Here is a 25398-nt window from a genome sequence, read left to right as displayed (position 1 = left end):
AATGGACTTTTCTCCTTTGAAAGTCACCAATGTCTCTATTATACCAATTTCAGTCTGGGTACTGAGGGTTCTCAGATCCTGTCATCTTCTGTAGAAATGAGTCAGTACCATTGGAGAAGTTCTCCTAAGTTAATTCACACTATTCAACCTACGTTTTGGTTATTTAAACCTTTGTATTCACTGTAAGATTTCAAACAGTCTTGACCTCAAGAATTTTGAATGAAGGGAGAGCTCTTGCCCCATCCGCAAATCCCAACTCCGAGCTTTGGGCTCTACTCTTCCACCTGGCCCATGTCAGGAGTGTTTCTCCTAATGTCTGCGACATGAGTGATAGCGGTTCTTTCCTGGTTTTTCAAATGTTCTCAACTTTTCCAGATCTAATGTCTACTTCATCTAAACAGGAAACAATAGTTTAACACAAAAAGTAATCAGGTCAGAACTATTTGAGGCAAATTTCTCTAGTTGAATTCAACTTTTCATTCATCTTTTTTCACCCTCTGAATGGAATCCCAGAATTGTTCAAATCTCCTGACATGTTCTCAGACACATAGATGCTACTGGGAATTTATTTAACAAATATTTGGTAAAGATGTGTTAAGATATTATAAAGTGTATAAAAGTACCCAGCGCATCATCCTGGATTGAGAGATAGTTGTTCACAATCTAATGGGGAAAAAGAATGAGACAGTTTTTAACTTCAAATTATTTGGCCCTGGTGGGGTAGCTTGGTGGGTAAAGCACTTGCTACCTAAGCATGAGAACCAGAATTCAGATTCCCAGAACCCACAGAAAAACTGAGACCCATGGGACAGAGATCCCTGTGACACACTAAATAGCTAGACTATACAGACATTGTTCAGTGAGAGATTCTGCTTTAATAAATAAAGTATAGATGGCAGGAAGAAGACACTGACCTTCAACCTCAAGCCTTTACATAAACATCTCACACATATAAACATATATCTTTTGCATATATATATGCAAAAGAACCAAAATTAAAAAGTAAGCTATTCAAATAAAACAAAATAATATAAAATCCTCTAGATAAACCTAGCAGAGAATATATGGGAACCCACTGAATGAGGGAACCCTTACAACCGTCGTAAGACAACAAAGGGAGACAGTTCCCAATCTCGGGTTGCAACCATTTTGGCAAGCCCCTTCCTCCAAAACTATGTACGCTACGATTCACAACAGTAGCAAAAATACAGTAATGAAGTGGCAAAGAAAATAATTTTATGGTTGGGGGTCACCACAATATGAGGAACCATATTAAATGGTTGCAGCATTGGGAAGATTGAGAACCAGCAGTTTAGACCATCTCAAAATCAAGCTTCCAATAGTCAGGTGTTTGTAATAGCTTCCATGTTTACTTTCAGAGGGCTGTGACAGAGATGCCCAAGCAAAACAACTGAGGGAGGAAAAGGAATTTTTGTTCAGAGTCTCAGACGTTTCCATCCATGGTCACTACTGGTTTCTGGTGCTGCTGACTCCATGTATGCTGAGGGACAAGCATCCTGTTGGACACCATGTAGTAGAATGCTTACCTACTGGCTTAGTCAATTGCCTAACAGCAAACAACGTACTATGAGACAGACAGACAAGAAGGGCAAGACAATCTTCAAAAACATTCCCAAGTGGCCAACTTTTGCCCATCTGGCCCCACCATATACTTTTACCACCTCCCATTATGTCATTATATTACGAATTCCTCAAAGCATTTATCTATTGATTAGGTCAGACCCTCCAAGATTCAAACACTTCCCAGCAGCCCGTCTGCCTTTTCTATGACAACTAAGCACTCATAATGAGTCTGTAGGGACAGTTCATATCAAACCATGAAAGCTTCTCAAAGACCTCTGGGACATTAGCCTGTTGGTCCTCTTCCTTCCCTCAGCAAGAGAAAGGAATTTCCCGTCATGTTATTTTTCTGTACTCTGGTACTTGAATGCCAATATAGCTCCAGCATCACATTATTCTAGGGGGGAAAATGGAAGTCTAAGAACAAGAGTCCTGTCTTTTTTGTCTATAAATCCAGCATCTGAAAATTTACAGCAATGATCAAATTCAGTATGCTAGGTTAACAACTTTTTTGGGCAGACAGGATTTGAACACTCTTTGAAATCCAGCAGTAACTTAGGGCTTTTTTTTTTTTCTGGGAAAAGTGAGAATCCTTTCAGACTTTAGACCTCCCTCTTCTTCTCCCCAGGAAAAACTACTTATTCATTGAATCAAGGTGGGTTTCAGTTCCCACACCAATTCTCCAGGCAAAGCCAGGGGAGAAGGGAAAATACATATTAGCATAGCCAGAGCACAGAAGTATTTTCTGCCCACGTATTCTAGGGGTGATATTCATAGCAAACCTCTGAGATTCCATTAATGCAGTGATTAATAAAACATTACTGAGCAGGTTGCCCACAGAGAGGCCTACACATGCTTGTTTATAGTTGACACGTCACTCAGCATCCCTGAATGGAGAATTTAGTAGAGCTGCAATCCTCCAGCTGCATTCAAATGTGACTAGCAGGGAACCTGTTTGTCCAGGGACCAAGCTGCTTCTGATTTACAATGAACAGAACCTTCAAAGCAGTTTCTGCCTTCCTCTCAATCTGATAAGCTGTTACACAGAGATAAACATTTACATTGGATTAAGCATGTTCATCTATTTTTCAATGTTATTTTTTTTAATTTCCTCTCTATTTCAGCTTTTAGGGCTTCATCTTAAGTAATGCTAAGTAATTTATAAATTATACATAACCTTAATCATTATAAATTCTACTTTAAGGAAAAGGTAAAAAAGAAAATATTAAGAAAGTGGGTTTAAACATTATTTTAATTGATTGTTAAATTGTAATTGTGTTAGACTACATTATATTGTACTTAAAGATGCCTACATTATGTTGCCTATATAAAATTATTTTGCACGAAATCACTAGTCAGCTTGTATTGGAACTTTGAATATCTAAGTTTTCAATTTCTACAGTATACAGCATAAGTAGGTTGTCTTTGGGTCAAGTACTTATAATAACACCCACACTAAAGGAAATTCATGATATTCTTACCTCCAAGATTATTTTTAAATGATGGAAATACTTGGCGAAAACAGAAATACTTTTCTTGACTTATGCAAACATACTTTTAAGAATCAAGAATGTTACTTGATAACCAAGACAACATTATTTACTTTGCAGCTAACTAGGTGCATCTATATTGTAGGTGTCTAACTAGGGCCTAGTACATATACAGTAAGTATTCAATAAATATTTGACCTGAGTCGATTAAATCTTTGAAACTTTGAAATAGAATAATACGTATGCTTCCGTTGACATAAAAACCTAGAAGTAAGTGCAGGTCCATTAATGGTTTTGTTTGAACCCAACTTCACTGCGAATTACAAATCCAAAGAAAACATCTCTTTTTGCTTGTATGTGGTTGGTATGTCTTATCCAAAATGCTCAAGGCCAGAATTATTTTAAATTTCATATTCTTGGGGAAATTTTAAAATATTTACAGATTCATAATGCAATATCTTGATGATAGAACCCAAATCCAAATATGAAGTCCATTCGTGCTTCATATATACATCAAACTCATTTCATGGGGCAATATTTTAATTAATATTCCTGTGTTTGAGCTGTGGCCTGTTACATGTACTTAGGAGTATAATTTATTGTACTGTATCCATCCTCAAGTTACAGATATTGTAGCACTTCATATTTTCAAACTAAAAATTCTCAGCCTATAAAAATTCTCAAACATTCCCTTATTTTGTGCCTGCTAGCTGCAGTCTTACTGTGGAAGTGGGCGAACGGGGACAGCATGTGGTAAGGAGACAGCTAATGAGATTAAAACCATGCATTTCCCTGTTTACGCCTTTTGCCATTCTGGGTGTTAAGAGTATAGCTTATTTGTAAATAAGGTCGTCATGGCCCTTTATAACCCTTCACAAAATAGTCGTGGAATATGTAAAGAGCATATCAAGTCCTAGATACACAAAATAGCACACACACACACATATACACACTCTCTACCTGCTGAGCAATCGTACCTGTATGTGCCATTACCTTTAAAAGTCACATGCTGATTCCCCTGAGATGCTCTTTTCTTCAGAGCCCTTTCTCAAAAGGCAATTAAGTTTCCAGCTGTCTATAACGTTTTCTTTGAGGAGTTGGTGTCACACTCCTTTACATTCAAAAAAAAAATGTCAGTAATTTTTAAAGATACATGGCAAACCTTCTTTGAATTAATTATTCTCTCTAATTAGGCAAATAAAAGTGTGTGTTTATAGAGCAATTCCTGTATCTTCATTATTTGTGATAACGATCAGTATCTTTTGCCTCCTAGTGATGGCACTTATACTTCAAAGAGAATTGTACACAACATCAAAGGAATCAGACATTGATATGTAACCACAATTTAAAAATAGCTCTCCGGTATCAACTCTGAAAAGAAATTATTGTCTTAAGAATTCCTGGGGCCCTGTGGCAGAGACTCGAGGCTAACCTGGAACATTCCAGTGACTGCTGTCATCATCACAGACATTGACACCTAAACAAATGAACTTAACAAAATTCAGAATCGTCTGTGTTTCAAGAAAATAATTTATTCTTTGCCCACGTGGTGAAAGTACCAGGAAGCTGGACTTTAAAGGGAACTGCTCTCACGACAAGAGAGAAATGTCAAAAATGTTGAAGTAGTACCAAAGAGGGCTGTGGCTTCAAAGAGGTTGGCCAGAGAGATTCTTCTATTCTCATGGCTAACTGGAAGAGTGTTGAAAAAAAGTGAAGTGGGCAGAACTCTCAATGGCAGATTTCTGTCTTGAGAACCTAGACACAAATATAAGGGGCCATTTTTTTAAGGATTTAATATTTATATAGAAATTGTGAATGAGGGGCCATTTATTCCATGCAGACTTTGTGGATGGTTGAGAGACACGTGACTAAACTTAACAAGTAATCAGTGTTGGAGTTATGTCTCACTGAAATGGTAGTTCAAGCCATGAACACAGGAAAGTTGGCACAGAAATGGGGAGGAGGAACTGGGGGGTGAGGGTGTTGTTAGATTTGAGGTGTACCCAGAAGCAAAATGAGAACATAAAGGTAGTTCCGTATTAACAGGAAGATAATAGTCAAGATGTCAATAAAGGTCAACTAAAAGAAGCTCCCAAGTTGGTTTGTCCAATTTAGGAACCCATCAAAGAACTTAGTGAGAAACATCTATATAATTATTACTGTTTTTAAAAATCATTTTTGTTCATACAACTTTTATCTCTTCAGGAATTCGGTGAAGGGCTCTTTTAGCCCACTCCTCCCTTATCTGAAGGACAGGCCAAAGATCCCACTTGAAAATGAGAGAAGACTAACAGGCAACATTGGCTTCCCCCAATGATATATCCAAGAGATACAGAAACCGGATTCATGAAGATGTTGACAAGACTCCAAATTCTTATGTTAACTTTGTTCTCAAAGGGATTTTTACCCTCTTTCGGGGATCACAACTTTATGAGGAGGGAAATTAAAATAGAAGGTGACCTTGTCTTGGGTGGTTTATTTCCTATTAATGAAAAAGGCACTGGAACTGAAGAGTGTGGGCGAATCAATGAAGACCGTGGTATCCAACGCCTGGAAGCCATGTTGTTTGCTATTGATGAAATCAACAAAGACGATTACTTGCTACCAGGAGTGAAGCTGGGTGTTCACATTTTGGATACGTGTTCAAGGGATACCTACGCATTAGAGCAATCGTTGGAGTTTGTCAGGGCATCTTTGACTAAAGTGGATGAAGCTGAATATATGTGTCCTGACGGATCATATGCTATTCAAGAAAACATGCCACTGCTCATTGCAGGGGTCATTGGTGGCTCATACAGCAGTGTTTCCATACAGGTAAGACCGACAAATGCTACTGCAAACAGATGTGTCTCTTTTCTTTTATGTGGCAGGAGAACAGCATTAGATGGTGCTAATAATTTCATCAATGGATGGTATTAATAATTTAACTTTTAGTTTCTATGGGTATTTAGTAATATGTTTTAATATAGAACATTCGACCACTGGAATATTGAAGTATATTAGATAGCTACAACAACTAAATAAAGTGCCCCCAATTTTAGTGGCTTAACACAACTATTTATTAATATACAGTCTGAAGATCAGCTAAAGTGGATGAGTAGAGACTCAGCTATGAGCAACTCTTCCCAAGTTGTCTCCTTTCTTCTTCCTGTAAACAGTAATCTAGTCTCAGAATGACTTTAGAGTGATGCTCAAGATGTAGCAGGATGTAAGTACCACTTCTTAAGCTCCTTCCAAACTTCTCTGCTGTATCATATCTGTTACTATCCCATCAACAGACACAACTCACAGGGCTCAAAGTCAGGGAATAAAAATGCCCTGCCCACAGTACAAATGATGCAAAGTTATAATATGGTCCTTATAAGCTGAATTATATTTGGACCTATTCATGCTATCAATCACAAGAAGGTATGGTATCTCTGCACTCTATTTTTCATACAATTTTTTGTTCTTGTGTCCAGAAATTGCAAATACAAAGAATTTCTCAGGGAAAGTATATTCAGAGAAGCCAAATAATGACCAGAAATTAGGGAGACAGAATTTAGCACACAACATAAATTAGATAAAAAGCTGATAACTGCTCTCATAACTTCATTAGAAAAAGAACACACGCCTCAGATGCCTGTGGTGCTCACTCACAAAGCCACAGAACCTTAGAGCTGAAAAGGCCGAGAAGTCATCCAGCTCAATTTCCTCATTTTCCCAATTCCCCAAAAGACAGGCGGCACAAAAACTCCCATCTGTAGGTGGAATGAGAGCTAGACCTTCGATTGATCTTTTGTGTCCTTTCAGCTACCCCATATGAGTTCTATATGCTACTTGAAATTCATTATTTTTTTTTCTGGTGAGAACACTAATGGCACAGTAATCAAAGGCCATGATTCTAAGAGGAGCCATACTCTACCTCTTACTAAATTACTATAATAAAAGCCCAAGTATTAGAGGAAGGGATATGATATGTTCTTTATATGTCACACTTTTGCTTAAAAAGACTCTATTTGAATTGGCCTAGCCTTATTTTTATATTCCAGATTTCTGGCACTTAAAATTCCGTGCATAATTCTGTGCTGTTCTAAATGAGCTATTTCGAATTTCTTCCCTTCTTCAGAGCACATAGTCATATTATGAGTAATTTGGATAATTGGTTTTTCATAAACATCCTTTAACTTTATTAGAAGGGTAGAAAATATTGCACATCTCAGAGCAGATCATGTAAATTTTGCCATTACTTTTATACTTGAGTCCAAAAGAGGTGAAAATTTCTGTTTGGAGAGGATAAATTTTAAGGTCTACATCCAACACACTTCGATAACAATTTCACCAGCCAAGTGTCAAACGTTTTCTAAGTACATTCAATAAAGAATTACATATATGCTGTTTGTGACATTTGTTTTCCCTGCAGTAAATTTTAACTCTGCATGTGTCCATAATCATTTCTTATAACTATTTAACAAGCTACCTTACAAATGTTTATCTTATTTGGCCTTGTTCTTTTGATACTGTGCACTCTTCCGAAGAAGTCAGCCTAGTTTAAAGGGAAGAAAAGATATATGTACATTCAAAAAAATCCCATATATGCTATCAAGAGAAGCCATGTCTCCTTTATCAAAATGCCTGATTTGCTACTGTGTTCTCTGGCTGTGAGCTCAGGACCACTGTGGAATATTGAGAAAGTGTTCACGGTGTACCCAAGGTAAGAAATGAAGATGGCTGACATGACAGAAATTGTACAGAAATAGGTAATCAGCCGCATATAAAACAATGTGAATGAACACAGCATCTTCACAGGCTAGTCAGAAAGGCATGCCAAGTGTCCGTGTGCAAGGAGACAAAGATCTCACTAAAGAACAAGGAATGAGCTAGAGAGGAAAGGACGGGTCACGGGGTTCTGTTCTTTGTGAGAATTTAAAACACTTCTGGACATTGCTCAAAAACATCTCTGGAGAAGTTCCCTGAGCATCTTTTATGACTATCAGCCTCTGCTTCCATGACTACTGTGGTCATACATCCTGGTGACTGGTGAGAGCAGGAAGCTGGTAGTACTGCACTAAATCTTTAAATACGTAGACTTTCTGAATAGGCACCAAAGCTTGAACTGAAAGAGAATAAAACTAAGTAGAATAAATGACCACAAATCCATCACACGGTTTTAAATGCCTACCATCTAATTTTAGCATCCAGGCACAGACCAGAGCCCAGAGTTTCATGTTGAAAAACAAGCGATTGAGAAAGATCTAAGAGAGGGACATTCTGCATTTCCCTTCTGTGAGTCTCTCAGCTGTTTAAACTTTGTAATGTTCCTGTCTTTGTAACTTCTGCATTGGTGTGAAAGAGGGATCTGACAGAGTCACCATGTAAGAGAACAGATGCATTTTATCTCACGGTTTCAGAGGGTGTGTCTTGGCAGGGAACTCATGGCAATTTTATAGCTCTGGGAACATGTGATACAGGCTTCCCATTATGGTAGAATAGGAAGCAGAGTAAGTTAAACCAGACCATAGGGCAGGCCTATCCCTAGGGGTGCCTTCTGCCAGCTAAGCCCCACCCCCTGAAGGTCCACAACTTCAATAACGCTACCAACTGAGGTATAAGCTCTTAAAACTCAACCCAGTGGTGGATAGTTCCAATTTAAACCTTAACTAGTCCTCCATTTAACCTGGATGGCTTTGTCGTCCAAATTGCTTCAAAGGGGGTTTCCTCTCCAGCTTCATCTTCTCATTAAAGGAGATTCTTCGGAAGGCAGTAAAGGAGGCACCTCCCGCAATGTTAGTGACTGTTGGGCAGTGTTAGTGAAAAGTATTTGGAATGCAGGATTCTTAATGCTTAATTCTTTATTGCTGGGTTAAGCTCTATCACCATCACCGATTATTATTCTCCCAATGTGCTCATTAAGGACACAGAGTGGTCCCTTTATAAACCAGCCACATTGATTTCTTAATTCAGTCATCAATGAATGCCGGCATCCAAATACTTCTACATGAGTAAATGTACTTGGGGGATCTATCCACATTCTCCAGTGAGCAGGTTTCTTTTCAAAGCATTGGGAAGACTGTCCTGGTGCCCTCCATAAGCCTCCAAGACTCTCACTTCAGGGAATAGAGTGATTCAAGAAAAGATTTAAATATATTGCCTTCAGCTAGGCAATTGTCTTTATGGTACCTACTTAGAAACAGAGTTTATGTTTGTGACTTTTCGAATAAGCTACAATTAGCTTCTGAGATGCCCAATCAAAATGTTCTTCCCTGAGATGTTTCTAAACAGTTAGAAGACACACTGTGTCCCCGGCTAATCTTTACCACGTGCAGGTCTTCTACTCGACACAGGGCAGGTACACGATGACCTGGTTACTGCTTTGCCCCTTAGTGTTAAAGTAACCGCAAAAAATTGAGATTTGGGTTTAAAAGCCTCTAAAAGTTGAGCTCTTAGAAAGTGTGCCTTGAAAGAATGTGTGTGTCTGCTATCAGTAGACAATACAATATGAAGAGGTCAAAAATAATGATGAGCAGAAAAAGAATGGAGTGGAACAAGAGAAAGATTTTAGTTCTATTTAAACAGATAAGCTGTTTTACCTCCCCTTGGTGAGATGCTTTCTTATATACTAGTGGGTAGTATCTACAGACGTCCAGAAACAAAACGCTGTTCTCATTTTATGCCTAAATGCTAATGTTGCTTGGCTATCTGCTTGTCTTACCAAAGCCTACTCCCTCATCCTCAGCTCAAATTCTGTCCTCATTAAGAAATCGTTACTAGGCTCCTTCTAATTCCTTCAGTTCTAGTTCATTAAATGATTTGTTCATTTACATTTCTATTAAGGAATCGCATGTCTTTCTCTGTATGTTGCCAGCACCTGAAATAGGCTCTCAGCAAGGCAGGGAGTAAATGTTTCCCACAAATTCCAAGAATTAACATATGATAAACTGTTACATTTCCAAAACATGGAAAGTCCCAAAATGAGTAGTGGATTGGGTTCACAACCATTACCCTCTATGCTAGACTATAGTAAGAATTGAGCTTTTTCCTGAAGTGGAAAACTGAGTGTCATATACAAGGCAGATGAGGAATGGGATGAGTACCCTCTTCTCCCCTGTCACCACAGCAGCCACAAGATGCCTTCATCTGAGAGCTTCCTGCAGGCTAACACACCGTTGGTTCTCAGACAGACAAGTCTAAGACTACACCCGCCTGGATGACTGGAACCACGGCAGAGAAGTTGAGAATCCCATCCTGGCTTTCATTTGGCTCTAGGTGGTCTCTCCACAGAAAGATTATATACAGAGCTGGGCCTGGTGGTACAAACCTGTAATTTTGGAGGCAGGGGAAGAATTGAAAGTTCAAGTGCAGACTGAATTAAAGAATGACAATCAAGGTTAGGCTGAGCAAATCAGGAAGGGTCTATCGGAAAACCGAAAATAAGTCAACAGGGTGCAGATAGAGTTCCACGGTAGAGGTGTTGCCTAGCATGCTTCAGGCCCAAGATACAATCAAGATATAGCTTCAGAAGACCTCTTAAGTGCCAGACATTCTGATACTGTTTATTTGACACACGGGGAAAGAGCACGATTCTGTTCTCGCGGGAGACAAAGGACAGCACTAAAATTTGCTTATTAACTTATTAGCTGAAAAAACTAAAACGAGAGCTGCATTTAGTGAGCTTAATGTTACAACTGTGTTTATGGAAGGAAACAGCTAAGAGTTCAGTGTGTCTCTCTAGAAAATATTCAACATAGTGATTGAAATTCTGCGTGTAACCTGTCTAAGAGCTTCTAACCTCTCACATCTAAGCTGGAGACATCAGGACTTGGCTAGCAGGTCTCATTTTTCAACCTATTCATTTTTGTTGTGTTTTGTTTCTTTCACCAACTCTAGCCCAGTCGAGAGGAATAGTTTTAGGAGGAACCTAGATGCCAAAAGATGGCACCAAGTGGAAATTCCTATAAGTTTATGATACTCCATCCCTTGTGTCCAAAGCATGTACTCATCATTTCTTCTCACAAGAAAGATCCAGAAACATTCTACTCGAAAGTTGTCTCAGTCACTGTGTTTCCTTCTCAGCATTCCCATTCTAGAGCAACCTAGCAACGCCTATAGTTTTAAGACAATCTATTGCTCTTGCTAGGCTTTACAAAATAAAGGGCAATGGTATTCAAGGGCTTTATCACAGGGAGGGAGGCACCAGCAATAATAATTAATGGTGCTTTTGCTAATATTGCTTTATTGTAGAAATTTCTCTCCAAGGGTAATTACCTAAGATACACTATATTTCCTTTTTCTTGAGGTTAATTTGTTCCTTAATTAATTCCTCTTCTGCTATATATATATTAGGAAACTAGTGAGAGACAAGAGGCTGCCACCAAGACCACTATGCATAGGGTGTAAATTCATAGGAAAAGAATACCCTTTGGCTGTGAACCATCTTTATATTATAGATCTTAGTCCATGATAGACATCACGGGATAAAAAGCAAAGAGCAGAGACATTCCTAAAATGTTAACAAATGCTTTGTGACTAGAGATTACTAAGTAAAATGGTTGAAATAATACTCCTGACACGGTTAGCTAAACCTAAGAAATTACTGTTTTAATGATACAAAGTTTTCTTTCCGAATTACCATTATCTATGCCCCCTTTCAATGAATCAATATATACAAGTTTCGGTATGCTAATACAGACAGTCAACCCTTAGCAGTTTAGCATGATGAAAGTCCACTGATTTAATGTAGTTGAAGTGCTTTTTTTCCTAATCCTTTGGAAAATGCAGGTGAGGACTAACAGTGTTTTTCCAATTAGTGACTTGGGGGATTTAAGCACAATGTTCCCCAAACACCTGCAGTTAAACTCTGAGCAAACCCTGATACTCCAGGCTGTGTATCAGTGGGACTTCAAACACGAAAATTATAATGTCGCTATTTTTGACAACACCACCTGGCATATTATGGAAATCCCTCTGTTACTGGTGACCAAGTTTTAATTCTTGCCAGCTCTTTGACTTCATATCCAAGGTTGGGAAATGTCGCACAGGAGAAAATACAATTGCAGGAAGACTTTCAAACATGATGTTCTAAATATAGATCAGGGTTTTTCTGCCAAGTGGTCAGAAGGGTAAAACATTTTGAGATATTTGCCACCAATTACTACCATGGAAGAGGCCAGGTGTGCATCCCAGGGTGACATTTGGATATTTCACCTAGTACCCAGTGATTTTCTCCGTGGAATACAAACTAGGCGACTAAACGCTCTCAAGGTAGAAAACAAGCAATAGAACACATGATATACAGTTTGTGGAATTTGTCTATAAAAGGCAATGTTTGATTAGCATTTAATGGACAGATGAATTAATCACACGTTACCTGTGTTCACAAAGTAGATTTTCAATATATCATTTGTATCAAATTTGAAACAATGTAACAATTAAGGTCAGCAGCTGCTTCAACCTCCAGAGTGGACTATTTAACACTCGTCAAGGATCTGCTCTGTAGTACAGAAAGTCTTGTTTTATCTATCTCTTATGAGCTGCTCTCAGGAAGTTATTTCAACTTTTAAAACTTTTCAGCCTTCTCACAGTTTCCAACAACTATCGTAGCTTACGACCTGCTTCCTTCCAGGATGGTGACCAACCAATGACGCAAACCAAAGAATAGGTTTCCGAATGATTACTATCAACCAATTGAAATAAGCTTTAGGATAGCTAATTTCTTTCTCCAAAACCTCAATCTTAATACATCCATTAAGCTGTTCAGAGTTCCATGGAATTACATGCTTTCAGGCCATCGAGAATTTAGTCTACGTCAGAACAACTGTTCTTGACCTAGTGACTTTCATGTTGGAATCTATTCACTGTCATATGTTTAAAATGTATATCATTCCTATACAACTTTTTAGTTTTTAGATCTGAAATAATATAGATCAAAATAACCACAATTGACTATAAAACCTTTGGCTGTCCAATTACTATCCCTGATCTTTTGAGGCACAGGCTCTCTGGGGACCAACCTGATAATAACAAAGCTTCAGGCACCCTCCGCACTGTTTGAGTTCTCTCAAATAGTTCTACCCAAAGGCCTGGCCCCTCCTATCACTTTCTGGAAAACCCCTACTTATGCTTCAAGTGGACCCTTAAACATTATGACCTGCCTTATCTCATCTGAGTTGCTCTTTGCATTTCAGAATGTGATTTTTCTATTTTCCTTTACCTACAAGTGAGGCAGTGAGAGGGTAGGTGTAATTTTTGTTTATTTTTGGAAGAATCTACGTTTAGGAATATGCCTTGAATAGACATCATCTTTGCCACCTATAAAGGTGTTTGTTTTTTTTTAACCTTAGGTGAGTCGGTAAATAAATATTTCCCATATATTGTTATTTAATCCATATGCAACTTCATAAATCTAGAATTACTTTTATTCCCTTCTTACAAGTGATGAAACTGATGCCTAAAGAATGAAATGATGTTGCCTAAATTCACCAGGCTACTCGAGATGAAGTTGGGATTAAAATGCTGCTCTGGTCCTTGGTGCTGAACCACACTACACAGTTCACTTCTTTTTTGCCTAGTAGCTTTGCTCAAGCAATACAATTAAAAAAGAAATCCCAAATGACATAGTTCTGTTCCTCTAAATGATACCCTGTGTATCCCTTTTCCGTGAGTTAGTGCAGGACCTCAAAAATGACCCGTAACCACATACACAACCATCAGGTTATCATCCTCAGTTCCCCAGAGTTTTCACTTCTGGTTAGCAACCAGAATCGCTAAGAATGTCTTCTTATTAACGATTATCTTTGTCATATCACTGCTATACAAGTAACTCCGCGGGCTTGAGAAAAACATAGCTCAAGTTAGCTTGCGACTCTGTTAAATTTTCAAGAGACAAAATCAATACCTAAGGCACAGAAGGAGTTTCTGACATGTCTTTCGGTGTTCGGCACCCTGAGAGTGCATTTGTAAGCCTAACTGCTCAACATAATTGTTGGATAAGATACCACAGACCCTCTTGCTGCTGTATGGAACCCAAACCAGCTCAGTTTCGTAGATTCTCCTGAAAATTAACTCATGGAGCAAAGGGGAGTCATCAAGGAAACAGATTCAATGCTTCTTTGGGTAAAATGATTTTTTTTATTATGTAACAACCTGCTAAGTCTTAGTGGGAAATATTCCTGAGATAGTTCTGTGACAATAAGGGAAGAAGACAGACCCTTCAGTGGGGAGTGGCATTGTCTCAGCAAAAACACCGACCTTTTTTCGATGTCTGTCTTCTGAAACAATAGGACCCAAGGAACCTTTCTTGCTCTAAATATCTTTTCAGTCTGATCAATAAGCCATGAGAATGGGAGAAGAGAGGATCTTCACGACTCATCAATCCCTTGCTTTTAAATGAGGAAAGCAAAAGCATACGATGATCCAGATTTCAGAGCACAGATGCTAAGTGTTAGGGACCATCTTTAAGGTCTTTTTCTTGAACCACCATTGGGACTATGCCAACATGAAAAATGGCAAGAAACATTTTTGACTCATATATTTTCAAAACCCTTGTAATGCAAACATGGGTGGCTTTTACATGTTACACTGAGCAAACAAGAATTCATTATACTTATCATATTATATAATTTTCTAAATTAAAATCAACCCTAGTCTTTTTATAATTTTTTATGAAAAAAAAAATGTTTCCAGATGTGCTACAGATAACGTGGCCAGAAGAAAAAAAAATGACAAATCCATTTTTGCAATAACAGTATGATTGGCAGCCTTTATGGGTGGCTAACTCATGTGATGTGAACAGCTTGAATTCCTCAGGCAGTTTCTCAACTACCAACCACCTCCAGTCCCAGTTTAAAATACAAGCCAATCTGGTCTTCTGTACAGCTAATAGTTGAATTTGATGTGTCTGAAAAGGAGGGGCACTGGGGTTTCTTGACCTCCCAACTTCTAGAACGTTTTACCTAGCCACTGGGCTATGAACAAGCAGATGGTTCAAAGTGCTGCCCTCAGTGGTTCTCGCCTGGACTTATCTATAAGCATTTAATTAAAAGAACTAAATAAAACGTTCAGCTCTGCATGTGCTACAGAACCATTAAAGGTGTAGGCTTATTCTTAGAAAACAGCCCCAAAGAGATATGGACTATTAAGAGCATAGAACAAAAAGGCAAACCTACTGAGGTTATGATTGTTAGTACTCCAGATTCCTGAGAGCACAGCAATTCTTTCTTTTTCAAATGTATATAGTTCAGCCCTGGAAATAGCATCTTTCTTGGAAGTGCTTGGTGCCTCTTTCCATCTGGAATTTTGGTAGCTCAGCATCAGTCCACATAAAGCCAGTTGCTGCTTGCCTTTAATATATCAACACAGACTCAGAAGCCAGTGCTATGACTGTTCTGAAGAGAATTCCCATGGAAGAAAATCACATTAGCAAGTACTTATTTATATAAGACTCCGAAAGTGCATGCTCTTTGTTTTTCTTTGTTTTGCTTTGTTTTTCCAAAATGGCCGAGCAGAAGGCCTAAAGCTCATGTGTGGCGTTTCAGGGAGAATCTGAGCAAAAAAAAAAAAAAAAAAAAAGACCACAAGACTTGACATGGGGGTCACAGGTGACTCAAAATATTTCCAATTGATTGTCTCTTTTTACATAGCATGAAAGGAATAGCAGACACCCTAGAGTATTTCCCAGAGTTCATGTTCTTTTATTCTTCATGATCAGAGTATCACCAAAATAAAGGCTGCCACCTAGAAAAGAGCCTCTGTCATTGACAATTGTCAAGAGATACAATTTCCAAATAACCAAAAATAAATGTCAATATATCTGTGACTTATTAGTCTACAATGAAAACATACTTCACTTCCTAGTTCTGAATAAATTCAAGGCCCCCCAAAATGTATGTTCCCAAGTAACTTTGGGTCTAAAACTAATATGACTCAACTGGATGGGCCAGAGAACAAAAGCACTTGTCACCACTGGACCTAACAATCTACACGGTAAAAGGGGAAAACAAGGTCTTGCCAGTTGTCCGCTGACCTCCATGCTCACACTGTGGCTGTGCATGCACACCCACGTGCATACATGAGTGCACACACACCCACGTGCATACATGAGTGTGCTCACACACACTATAAGTAAGTGTAAAACAGCAATGTGTGCTGCACATGGAAAGCTTTCTGATGTGAACCAGTGTTTGGCTAGTAGTATCATCCCACAATTAGAACTGGTTATGGGGAAAATAACATTTCATATATTCCCAAAGCAAGAATAAAAAGGGAACAATTGATGTGATTGCTCAGAAATCTGTACACAATGCATTTGTAACCAGAAAAAACTTACCTTGCCTAAAGACCTTAGGATCAACCCATCTGTTGACACTTGTCTAAGACAAATGTTTATTTGAGGGCAATTTAAGCATGTATGATCTGATTAATCCAACTTCATGATAAGGCCCTTAATTTGTCTTATAGTCTTTAGGGAACAGGTGGAGTGACAAACCCAGCTGATATAGAACTGACTTCCTTTTGCCTGTTCATTAACACATAATTTAGAGAAACTGGTTTTAATGGTATAAAAATTATTGTTGCAGATCCCTAAAGGTACAAATTAATTTCCTATGCATCACTTTATTTTGATAAAAAATAAAACTGAATACAATTAATGAAGAATTTACCCTGCACATCAGATTGCATATTGGGAGTAGTGATGTGATGGTAGCTTTACATTGTTCTCTAGATCTAGCCTTTGGCTCCTCCTATCGCAGAAAATTACCCCTTCAATCTCAGTTCATTCAGGTAACAAACATACTGGAGGCATCGAGGAGATACCATCATGGATTAAAATGCACATTTCCTGCCCTAAAGTTTTAGTAAATAGCACAGAATTTACCACATTTCATTTGTGATATTTATAGGCTGAAGATCTCATCCTCCAAGAACTAAGTTCCCAGTAGATTCTAGGAAAAATCATTTTTATCACTGTAAATGGTCAGTCCACAAACAGTTGTTAAGAGGTCACGATGAAGTATAGCCAGATAAATTTCAAAGAATGCTTTTGCTTACAAGAAATGATTGTTCATGCTCCTCAACTAAAGGGGTTTAGTATCTGAGAAAGAAAATCAGACAAACACAGTATCTTACATTATTCCAGCACTGAATTGAGAACTATTGGCAACGAGCTTGGGGTACAGAACGAACTAAGTAGACTGGGATGATACAGTGAGAGGCCTCAGATTTCCAGGATCAAATACAGCCTCTAACATCTCTTTTAGCACATCGTGTCTCCATGTTTTCAATATATCCAATGGGGTAATGGCCTTTTCTACTTTATAAAATTATTACATACCATAAAGGCCAGCATGGTACAAAAACTCTAAAGGTGCAGTGGTGGCACACATAGCTTGGCAGCAGCCAACAGCTCTCTAATTGAACTTAAGACCCAATGAACAAAAGAGAAACCTAGCCAGAGTAAGTGAAGTCATGGATCGTGGAGGAGAACCTACAACCATTGATTTCCTAACCAGCCTAATCTCTAACTATATTTCAAACGTTAGTCCTTATACACACAGATGAGTGTGTTCTTCATGCATCATCAAAGAACTCTTTGCAACAGACCATTACAAAAAAAAAACACACAATTCAAAATGCATATTCATTTTGTTCCAAAGGATGCATCTATATTCTACTCCCACAACTAAGGCTTGGGGTACTTTGTGGAAGAAGGGGCAGAAAGAATGTAAACGCCAGAGGACCAAGGAGTTTGCTATGAGATTACAGCTCCTAGTAATGTCAGAAACTACATCCATAAGGCCTCACACCCCAACATGACTACCCAAACATGAACTGAAGAAAGACCATAATAAATGATGCAGAGTGCATAGGACAAAGCCTACAATGCCTCAACCCAACACAAAGAACTATAGGCAACTGAGGAGTGCTGAGAATGAAGACATAAGGCTTCTCTGGGGACGAGCACACCTATTAGTTAAACAGACACTTAAGCAACATTAATCAGATTGAGCAGGTTATAATTAGGGATGCATATACATATATGCATGCAGTAAAAATAGATGAAAACAGAGGCCATGAATTTTAAAGAAAGCAAGGAAAGGAGTATGGAAGGGTTTCAAGAAAAGAAAGGGAAGGAAAAGATGCTGCAATTATAATCTCAAAAATAAAAAAGATAATACATCTCCAATAGGACAAAAACTGGGACAAAATTTCAGGAATATGAACCTTATTGCTGTTCTTAAGACTATTCCAAGAGTAAGTGTTTGAGAACAGAAACTTAGTGGCTAGAATAGTTCTCTGCCTACTTCTGGTGAACTCAGAACTGAATGCCAAGAAAACGAAGAACTCCTTAGTCCATCTTTGACACATTAGCCCACCTCGTTGAAGACTTGTGGACTTCAACCTCTGACTTTCATACAGAAAAAGTGTAACTTGTCTCATGTACGTTTAAACCCGGGAACTTAGATCTCAGACTGGGTCATACCACTTGTTTGCAGAAAAAGAACCTTATCCTCTGCAGAGAGCAGGTTCCGCCTTGGCTTTTCTCTCTGTTGACTGAGTACATTTTGAAAGTCACTTCCCCTTATGGATGTCAGTGTCTTAGACCAAAAAGATAGAAGTTTAGATGACCTGCATAATTCCTTCACGCTCAAAAAAATTCGATGATCTTGAAGATTATTTTTATTTTTCCAACAGCATTCATGAAAAGTTTAATCCTACTTAGCTACGATATGCACATTTTTTGCAAGTACCTCTCAAGCTAGACCTGGTGCTACATACTCAGAATCTCATCAGGCTGAGTCTGAAGAATAATTCATTCAAAGACAGCCCAGTGACATACCAAGTTGGAGGTCAATTTGATATGTACAGTGAGACCCTGCACAAAAAGAAAATATATGCTTTGAATATCTTTTAAATTTCTGCCTTGTAGATATATAATTTGTTATCCAACTTCTATCTCTTTTCCTTTTGCACAAGATGCCAGGTAATGTCATGAACGCTTTGTTGAAGTCATGACCATCCCCTATGGTTCTTCATGGTACTCCAGACTGTAATTCTTCTTCAAATGGCTCAGCCAATGCTGAAAGGGAAACATACTCATCCTAAGCCCATCTGACTCCTAATGATTGCTTCGTTCATTTCTAAGTATTGGTGCTATATCTATTTGAACACTGGGAGCTAGAAAATTACCAAAACTGTGCCTGAAATTTATGTCTATTCTTCTTTTATGTTTTCTGAATTTGTCTTCTTCCTCTTCTACCACACTTCACTCCTTCCACTATGGATTTATGAAAATAATTCTATAATTTAATCTTTTCCAGAATTTTCTGGAATGCATCAATAGCAGCAAACTGAATATGATTTTTATGAGCTTTTCTTACATTCTGGAGAGACTTGGTGTGAGATAAATACTTCATATTATCTTTATTTCCATCACCATTTCCATGTTAGATTGCATCTGATTGAGAAGTAAGTGGGGGGGGGGATAATATTGGCATCCACTTCTAAAGACAGGATCTCTCCATGAAGCCCATGCAAGCCTCATGCTCCCCATTCTTGTGCCTTAGCCCAGCCAGGTTCTGTGCTTTTAGATATCCATCACCATAATCAGACATTGTTATACTTACAAAATCAACTTCTTCAGCCATTAGCCCCATTCCTACTTACTGGACAAGTCAGAGTAAAAACAATAACAAACCCCGCTTCCATTTCATATTCTGTTTGGTACTGTCTGCACTTCTCATGAGTTCACGCTCAGTTACACGCTGAGCACAGATACTCCCAACTCATCTATTCCCCTTATTCCTTAGCCTCAATCCTCTCATGCATCCCATCCACCAGTGGGACTTGGGGATTATCTTCTCTTTCTTATGGGGACTATATTGTATAAATTATTTTTAAATCCTTCTTTTTCTCTTAAACTATATTGCTCAAATAATTTCTACTTATACAAAGGACAAATCTTCTTTGAAAATGCTTTGGTCTAAAACATATAAATAGATCTTGGTTTTCCTCCTTCCTCTCCTACTAATAATAACATAACAGGATAGCTTTCTTCCAAACTTCACACTACTTCCCCATCTTTAGAAGGTGCTTCCTTTATCATTCAAAATGATGTCCAGTGTAGGAGTTTTCTTCACTTCCTCATGCTTTCTCCAAGAAACCATCTGGCCACTTAGCAAGTCAAGAATGTTCTAAGGGCCCAGTTTTTCAACAAATGAGACAGAGAACTCAGCTGACAACACACTGGACATCTCTCGACCCCAAATTTTCAATTTGACATTAGAAAAAGAAAAGTTCAGAGGTCTGTGGAGAGAATCAGTGACTGAGTCACTAACTGCATAAACAGTAAACACAAAGCCTGAAAGAGAATCCCGAGAATCCACATGAAGTCAGATGTGGTAGCACACGTCTGTGACCCTACCTCTCCTAGGACAAGAGAAGAGCTAGAGACAAAAGAACCTCCAGAAGCCTGGGTTTATTTGGAAAGGTAAAAGGTAAGCACCATCCCCTGAGGTTTCCCTTCACATATGTACTGTGGCAGGCATGCATTTGCATTCACACATGACCATGCACAAACAAGCACGCCTACTGACATCAGGTATGTAGTGGATGATATTCACCAAGCTCTACTGCTATTCCTTTATCTTGTGGTCTCTGTGGCTGAATATTTCCACACTTCAAGTCTCAAAATGATACCCACACAGTAGAGGTATAGAGGGAGATAGAAGAGCACAGTCATGGTCCTGACAGCCAAACACCTAGTTTGGCATTTTGATTTTCTGCTATGCTGTAACTGTAAAACTATGGAAAGATCTCATGAGTTTGTAGAATTCATTTTTGTATGTTGAAATGAAAATAATATTTACATCAAAAGGCCTTCATAATTACCCAAAAAGAAAATACACGTGTGGATTCAGACATACACACCTACACACAAGCACACACACACAGTCATTATAAATGGTCATAGATTTTATAAGTGGATCCATAAAAATGCAAATACCAAATTTTGAATATTATTCTGTAGAAATAAGATTAGACTGAGGAGGGAGGAAAAGGAGAAGAGAATAATAATCTTTCTTCTATGGTATCTACTTACAAATTCAGAATTATTACTTTTATAACTAAGAAAACTAATTTTAAATGAACAGTTCAACATAATGAAGAATATTTTGATACTTTACCCTATTATTAATTTGTTGTAAATGTGTTTATAATGTAAGTCTGAATAGCATTTCTTCATATTATTGCTCCATGTTGTTCAATATAGATGACATAGTTAATATTGTACATACAAAAGTTCCATCCTTATATCTTACCTCAGCAAGTCTGCCTTGTTTTTCTAGAGTTAACTGTAGCTCCCTTAAGCACACATGCAGGGGAGCATATACAGCCACAGTAAAAGCAATGGCAATCGTCAGTCTCTTATACGAGCTCACCGCTTTCTCAAGCAGCTTCAGCTCACACCACACTTTCTCAGTACAGCTAAGGTTCATGCTGCCATTACGTTGGAGCTAACTTACTCTCTTGTGCAGCTTTTCTTAACCATAAGTTGTTCTCAGACATTCTGGAGAGGCAGACATAACGCCATAAGGATCTAGCAGTCAAAAGACAAGAACGTTTTTATCTTGAACACTTCCTTACCCCTTTGGGAGAAGAAAATTTCAACAACTTAGGAACTATGGTTCCTCACTTCCAGGAAATAATGCCTCTGGGTATATTTTTGTTTAGTTTCTCTTATTTTATGTCTCCCTAGAGGATTCAAGTTCTAGTGACTCCAACTTGAAGATAATAAAAGCATTGCCTGGAGAAGAAATGTCCTTTCTTCTGCTACCCAAAATATCCAGGTTCTGCAGAGAAAGGGATTGCATCAGCACAGTTGTCATAGTGGCACATAAGTCCAGTGGAAGTCAGGTACTAGGAGTAATAACAGTACCAATTCAGGGCCACCTGCACTTAGCCTGAATAAGAAAAAGCATCCCTGTGCTCTGACAGGTCAGTGTAGGCATGCCATCCCTGTGCTCTGATGGGTCAGCATAGGCACGCCATCCCTGTGCTCTGATGTGTAATGTAGGCACGTCATCCCTGTGCTCTGATGTGTAATGTAGGCACATCATTCCTGTGCTCTGATGGGTCAGTGTAGGCATGTCATCCCTGTGTTCTGTGCTCTGATGGGTCAGCGTAGGCACAACATCCCTGTGTTCTGATGGGTAGTGTAGGCATGTCTTCCCTGTGCTCTGATGGGTCAGCGTAGGCACGCCATCCCTGTGTTCTGATGGGTAGTGTAAGCATGTCATCCCTGTGCTCTGTGCTCTGATGGGTCAGTGTAGGCACATCATCCCTGTGTTCTGATGGGTAGTGTAGGCATGTCATCCCTGTGTTCTGATGGGTAGTGTAGGCATGTCATCCCTGTGTTCTGATGGGTAGTGTAGGCATGTCATCCCTGTGTTCTGATGGGTAGTGTAGGCACATCATCTTTGTGTTCTGATGGGTAGTGTAGGCACATCATCCCTGTGCTCTGTGCTCTGATGGGAGTGTAGACATGTCACCCCTGTGCTCTGATGGGTAGTGTAGGCACATCATCCCTGTGCTCTGTGCTCTGTGATCTGATGGGTAGTGTAGGGACGTCATCCCTGTGCTCTGATGGGTCAATGTAAACATGTCATCCTGTCCTTAGCAGAGTAGAGCTACATTCCTCCGATACAGCCAACCTTTCACCTCCACTTGAGATTCTAATTTCTCCATTATTTGGTGTGTCACATCTCAGAATTCCCAGCCGGAGTTACGTGAGAGTTACTGGAATTGGGAAATATTTTTGATAGCACTGACTATATCTGTGTTATTCTTAATAGCAGGCCAGCTCTCCAATTCCATGCTGTGTCGCTGTGTATAAACCTGGTTGATGGTTTCCTTTGCTACATGAAATGGGTATTAATCAGGACTCAGATGCCCATGGCGTCATGTTGCTTCTGTTGGGCTCAGAGCAGCCCATCTCAAGCTGATCTCCCTGCATGTCATATGTAAACGCAAAACTTCACTTGCCAGAAGAAAATTTTCAAAGGACCTAAACTCATCCCAGGATATAGTCTTCAGAAATACTCAACTTGTTGGCCTATTAAAGTTGACAGAGACAGTTATGTAACGTAAAGTCCACAAAGACAACCTTTCAGAAGTCAGAAAGAATAAAAAAATACTCTTGTTTAATTGTTTTGTTTTGTTTTCGAGACAGGGTTTCTCTGTGCAGCCCTGGTAGTTCTAGCTCTCACTCTGTAGACAAGGCCTCAAACTCAGAGATCTGCCTACCTCTGTCGACCCCTTCCCCCGCCCACACACCAGTGTGCTGGGATTGAATGTGTGTGCCATCCTGCATATCTTATTGGAATATGTATATAATATACTTTGATCTGTACAATTATACTATTTTAAAATTATCTATGCAGCACTCCTTGATAAACTGGGATCACTTTCTTTTTTTTCTCGTACAATAAATAAAAATAGTGAAATGTTGATAGCTGACTTATAAAAACTTTAATTTTTTTACTCGGCATAGGCTTTAACTATTTCAAAGTACTCAATCATTCTTAACAGAGTCATCAATACTTCTTCAATTGATTTTTAACTGAAAGTACAATACATATCTGTATGCTTTCCTTTTACAAATTTTAAGAAAAAACAAGGCAAAGAAAAAGTTACTGTAGTTTCAGAAGTTTATCAAATTATATACCTAAAATTTTAGACGATCGGAATAGAATTTAAATAGAATTGAATTTTTTTTCCTTTGTGTTAACCCAGATAATAAATATCTAATTTGGACTGTCCATGTGGCACTCCATTCCCAAATTAAACTCTTTCAGAGATTGCCATTTTTAGCAAAAGAGGGGGAAGTGAGAATTAAACACCGGGATCTTTCTATACAGCCACAGCCAAGTTGTCTGAAAACTGAATTTGGCCACTTCACTGTAGTTCATTGTCTGGCTGAGCTATAGCAGGACCTCAGGAGCTTAAAACAACCACGTTCAGAGCCTCTGATCGGGTTTCATTAGCCTAGAGTCTAGCGCCGCGCTGAAAAAGCTCCAGTCATGATGACCTTCCATTTTTCACGTGCTCTCCCTACAGCATACGCTACTTGCTTCCTACTGGCTCCCCAATATCTAAACACTGTACTCAGGAAAGCATCCGGTTAATGTCTCAAGAAGTGACCTCCACATGAAAAAGAAGCTGCTAACAGACGTTTATTGTGTTAATATTTCTTATGCACAATCATTTGCTTGAGGTTTTTTTTAAAAGGTGCTTTCCTTGTCTCTCTGCTCAGGTGGCAAACCTGCTGAGGCTCTTCCAGATCCCTCAGATAAGCTACGCCTCCACCAGCGCCAAACTCAGCGACAAGTCGCGCTATGATTACTTTGCCAGGACCGTGCCCCCTGACTTCTACCAGGCCAAAGCCATGGCCGAGATCTTGCGCTTCTTCAACTGGACCTATGTGTCCACTGTCGCCTCTGAGGGTGACTACGGGGAGACGGGGATTGAGGCCTTCGAGCAGGAAGCCCGGCTGCGCAACATCTGCATCGCCACTGCGGAGAAGGTGGGCCGCTCCAACATTCGCAAGTCCTACGACAGCGTGATCCGCGAGCTGCTGCAGAAGCCCAACGCGCGGGTCGTGGTCCTATTCATGCGCAGTGATGACTCCCGAGAGCTGATCGCCGCAGCCAGCCGCGTGAATGCCTCCTTCACCTGGGTGGCCAGCGACGGCTGGGGCGCGCAGGAGAGCATCGTCAAGGGCAGTGAGCACGTAGCCTACGGAGCCATCACCCTGGAGCTGGCGTCCCATCCTGTTCGCCAATTCGACCGCTACTTCCAGAGCCTCAACCCCTACAACAATCACCGCAACCCCTGGTTCCGAGACTTCTGGGAGCAGAAGTTCCAGTGCAGCCTCCAGAACAAGAGAAACCACAGACGGGTTTGCGACAAGCACCTGGCCATTGACAGCAGCAACTATGAGCAAGAATCCAAGATCATGTTTGTGGTGAACGCAGTCTACGCCATGGCGCATGCGCTGCACAAAATGCAGCGTACCCTCTGTCCTAACACCACCAAGCTCTGTGATGCGATGAAGATCCTGGACGGAAAGAAATTGTACAAGGATTATTTGCTGAAAATCAACTTCACGGGTAAGCAGTGACCCTTAAATTGTCTTCTGTGATATAAACAGGTGGACTTAACCACAACCCAAATGCCTCTGCCCCTAACACCAGACATCCCTGCTTTAGAAGTTTAGAGCCACACAAAAGGGGGTTCATAATCTTAAACATCCCAAAATGCAACGATAGCCCTTTGATAGTCCTGTTCATTT

General features: G+C 39.4%; 1 protein-coding gene across 1 annotated transcript in view; it reads left to right on the top strand.

Moving 5' to 3' along the window:
- The window catches only part of LOC121434795 (metabotropic glutamate receptor 3), a 212472-nt gene that overhangs the window by 104789 nt on the left and 82285 nt on the right, over positions 1-25398 (top strand). Inside the window, exons 2-3 of the mRNA XM_041633767.1 lie at positions 5277-5885; positions 24361-25216. Coding sequence (XP_041489701.1) covers positions 5385-5885; positions 24361-25216 — 1357 coding nt within the window. The 5' untranslated portion in view covers positions 5277-5384. The remainder of the gene's footprint in view (positions 1-5276; positions 5886-24360; positions 25217-25398) is intronic.

This window comes from Microtus oregoni, unplaced genomic scaffold (assembly GCF_018167655.1).
Source record: "Microtus oregoni isolate MIOR12 unplaced genomic scaffold, Mior012 000044F_ref0000062, whole genome shotgun sequence".
Classification (NCBI taxonomy): Eukaryota; Metazoa; Chordata; class Mammalia; order Rodentia; family Cricetidae; genus Microtus; species Microtus oregoni.
Note: the sequence above shows the minus strand (reverse complement) of the source record. Positions and strands in the feature narration are given on the sequence as shown.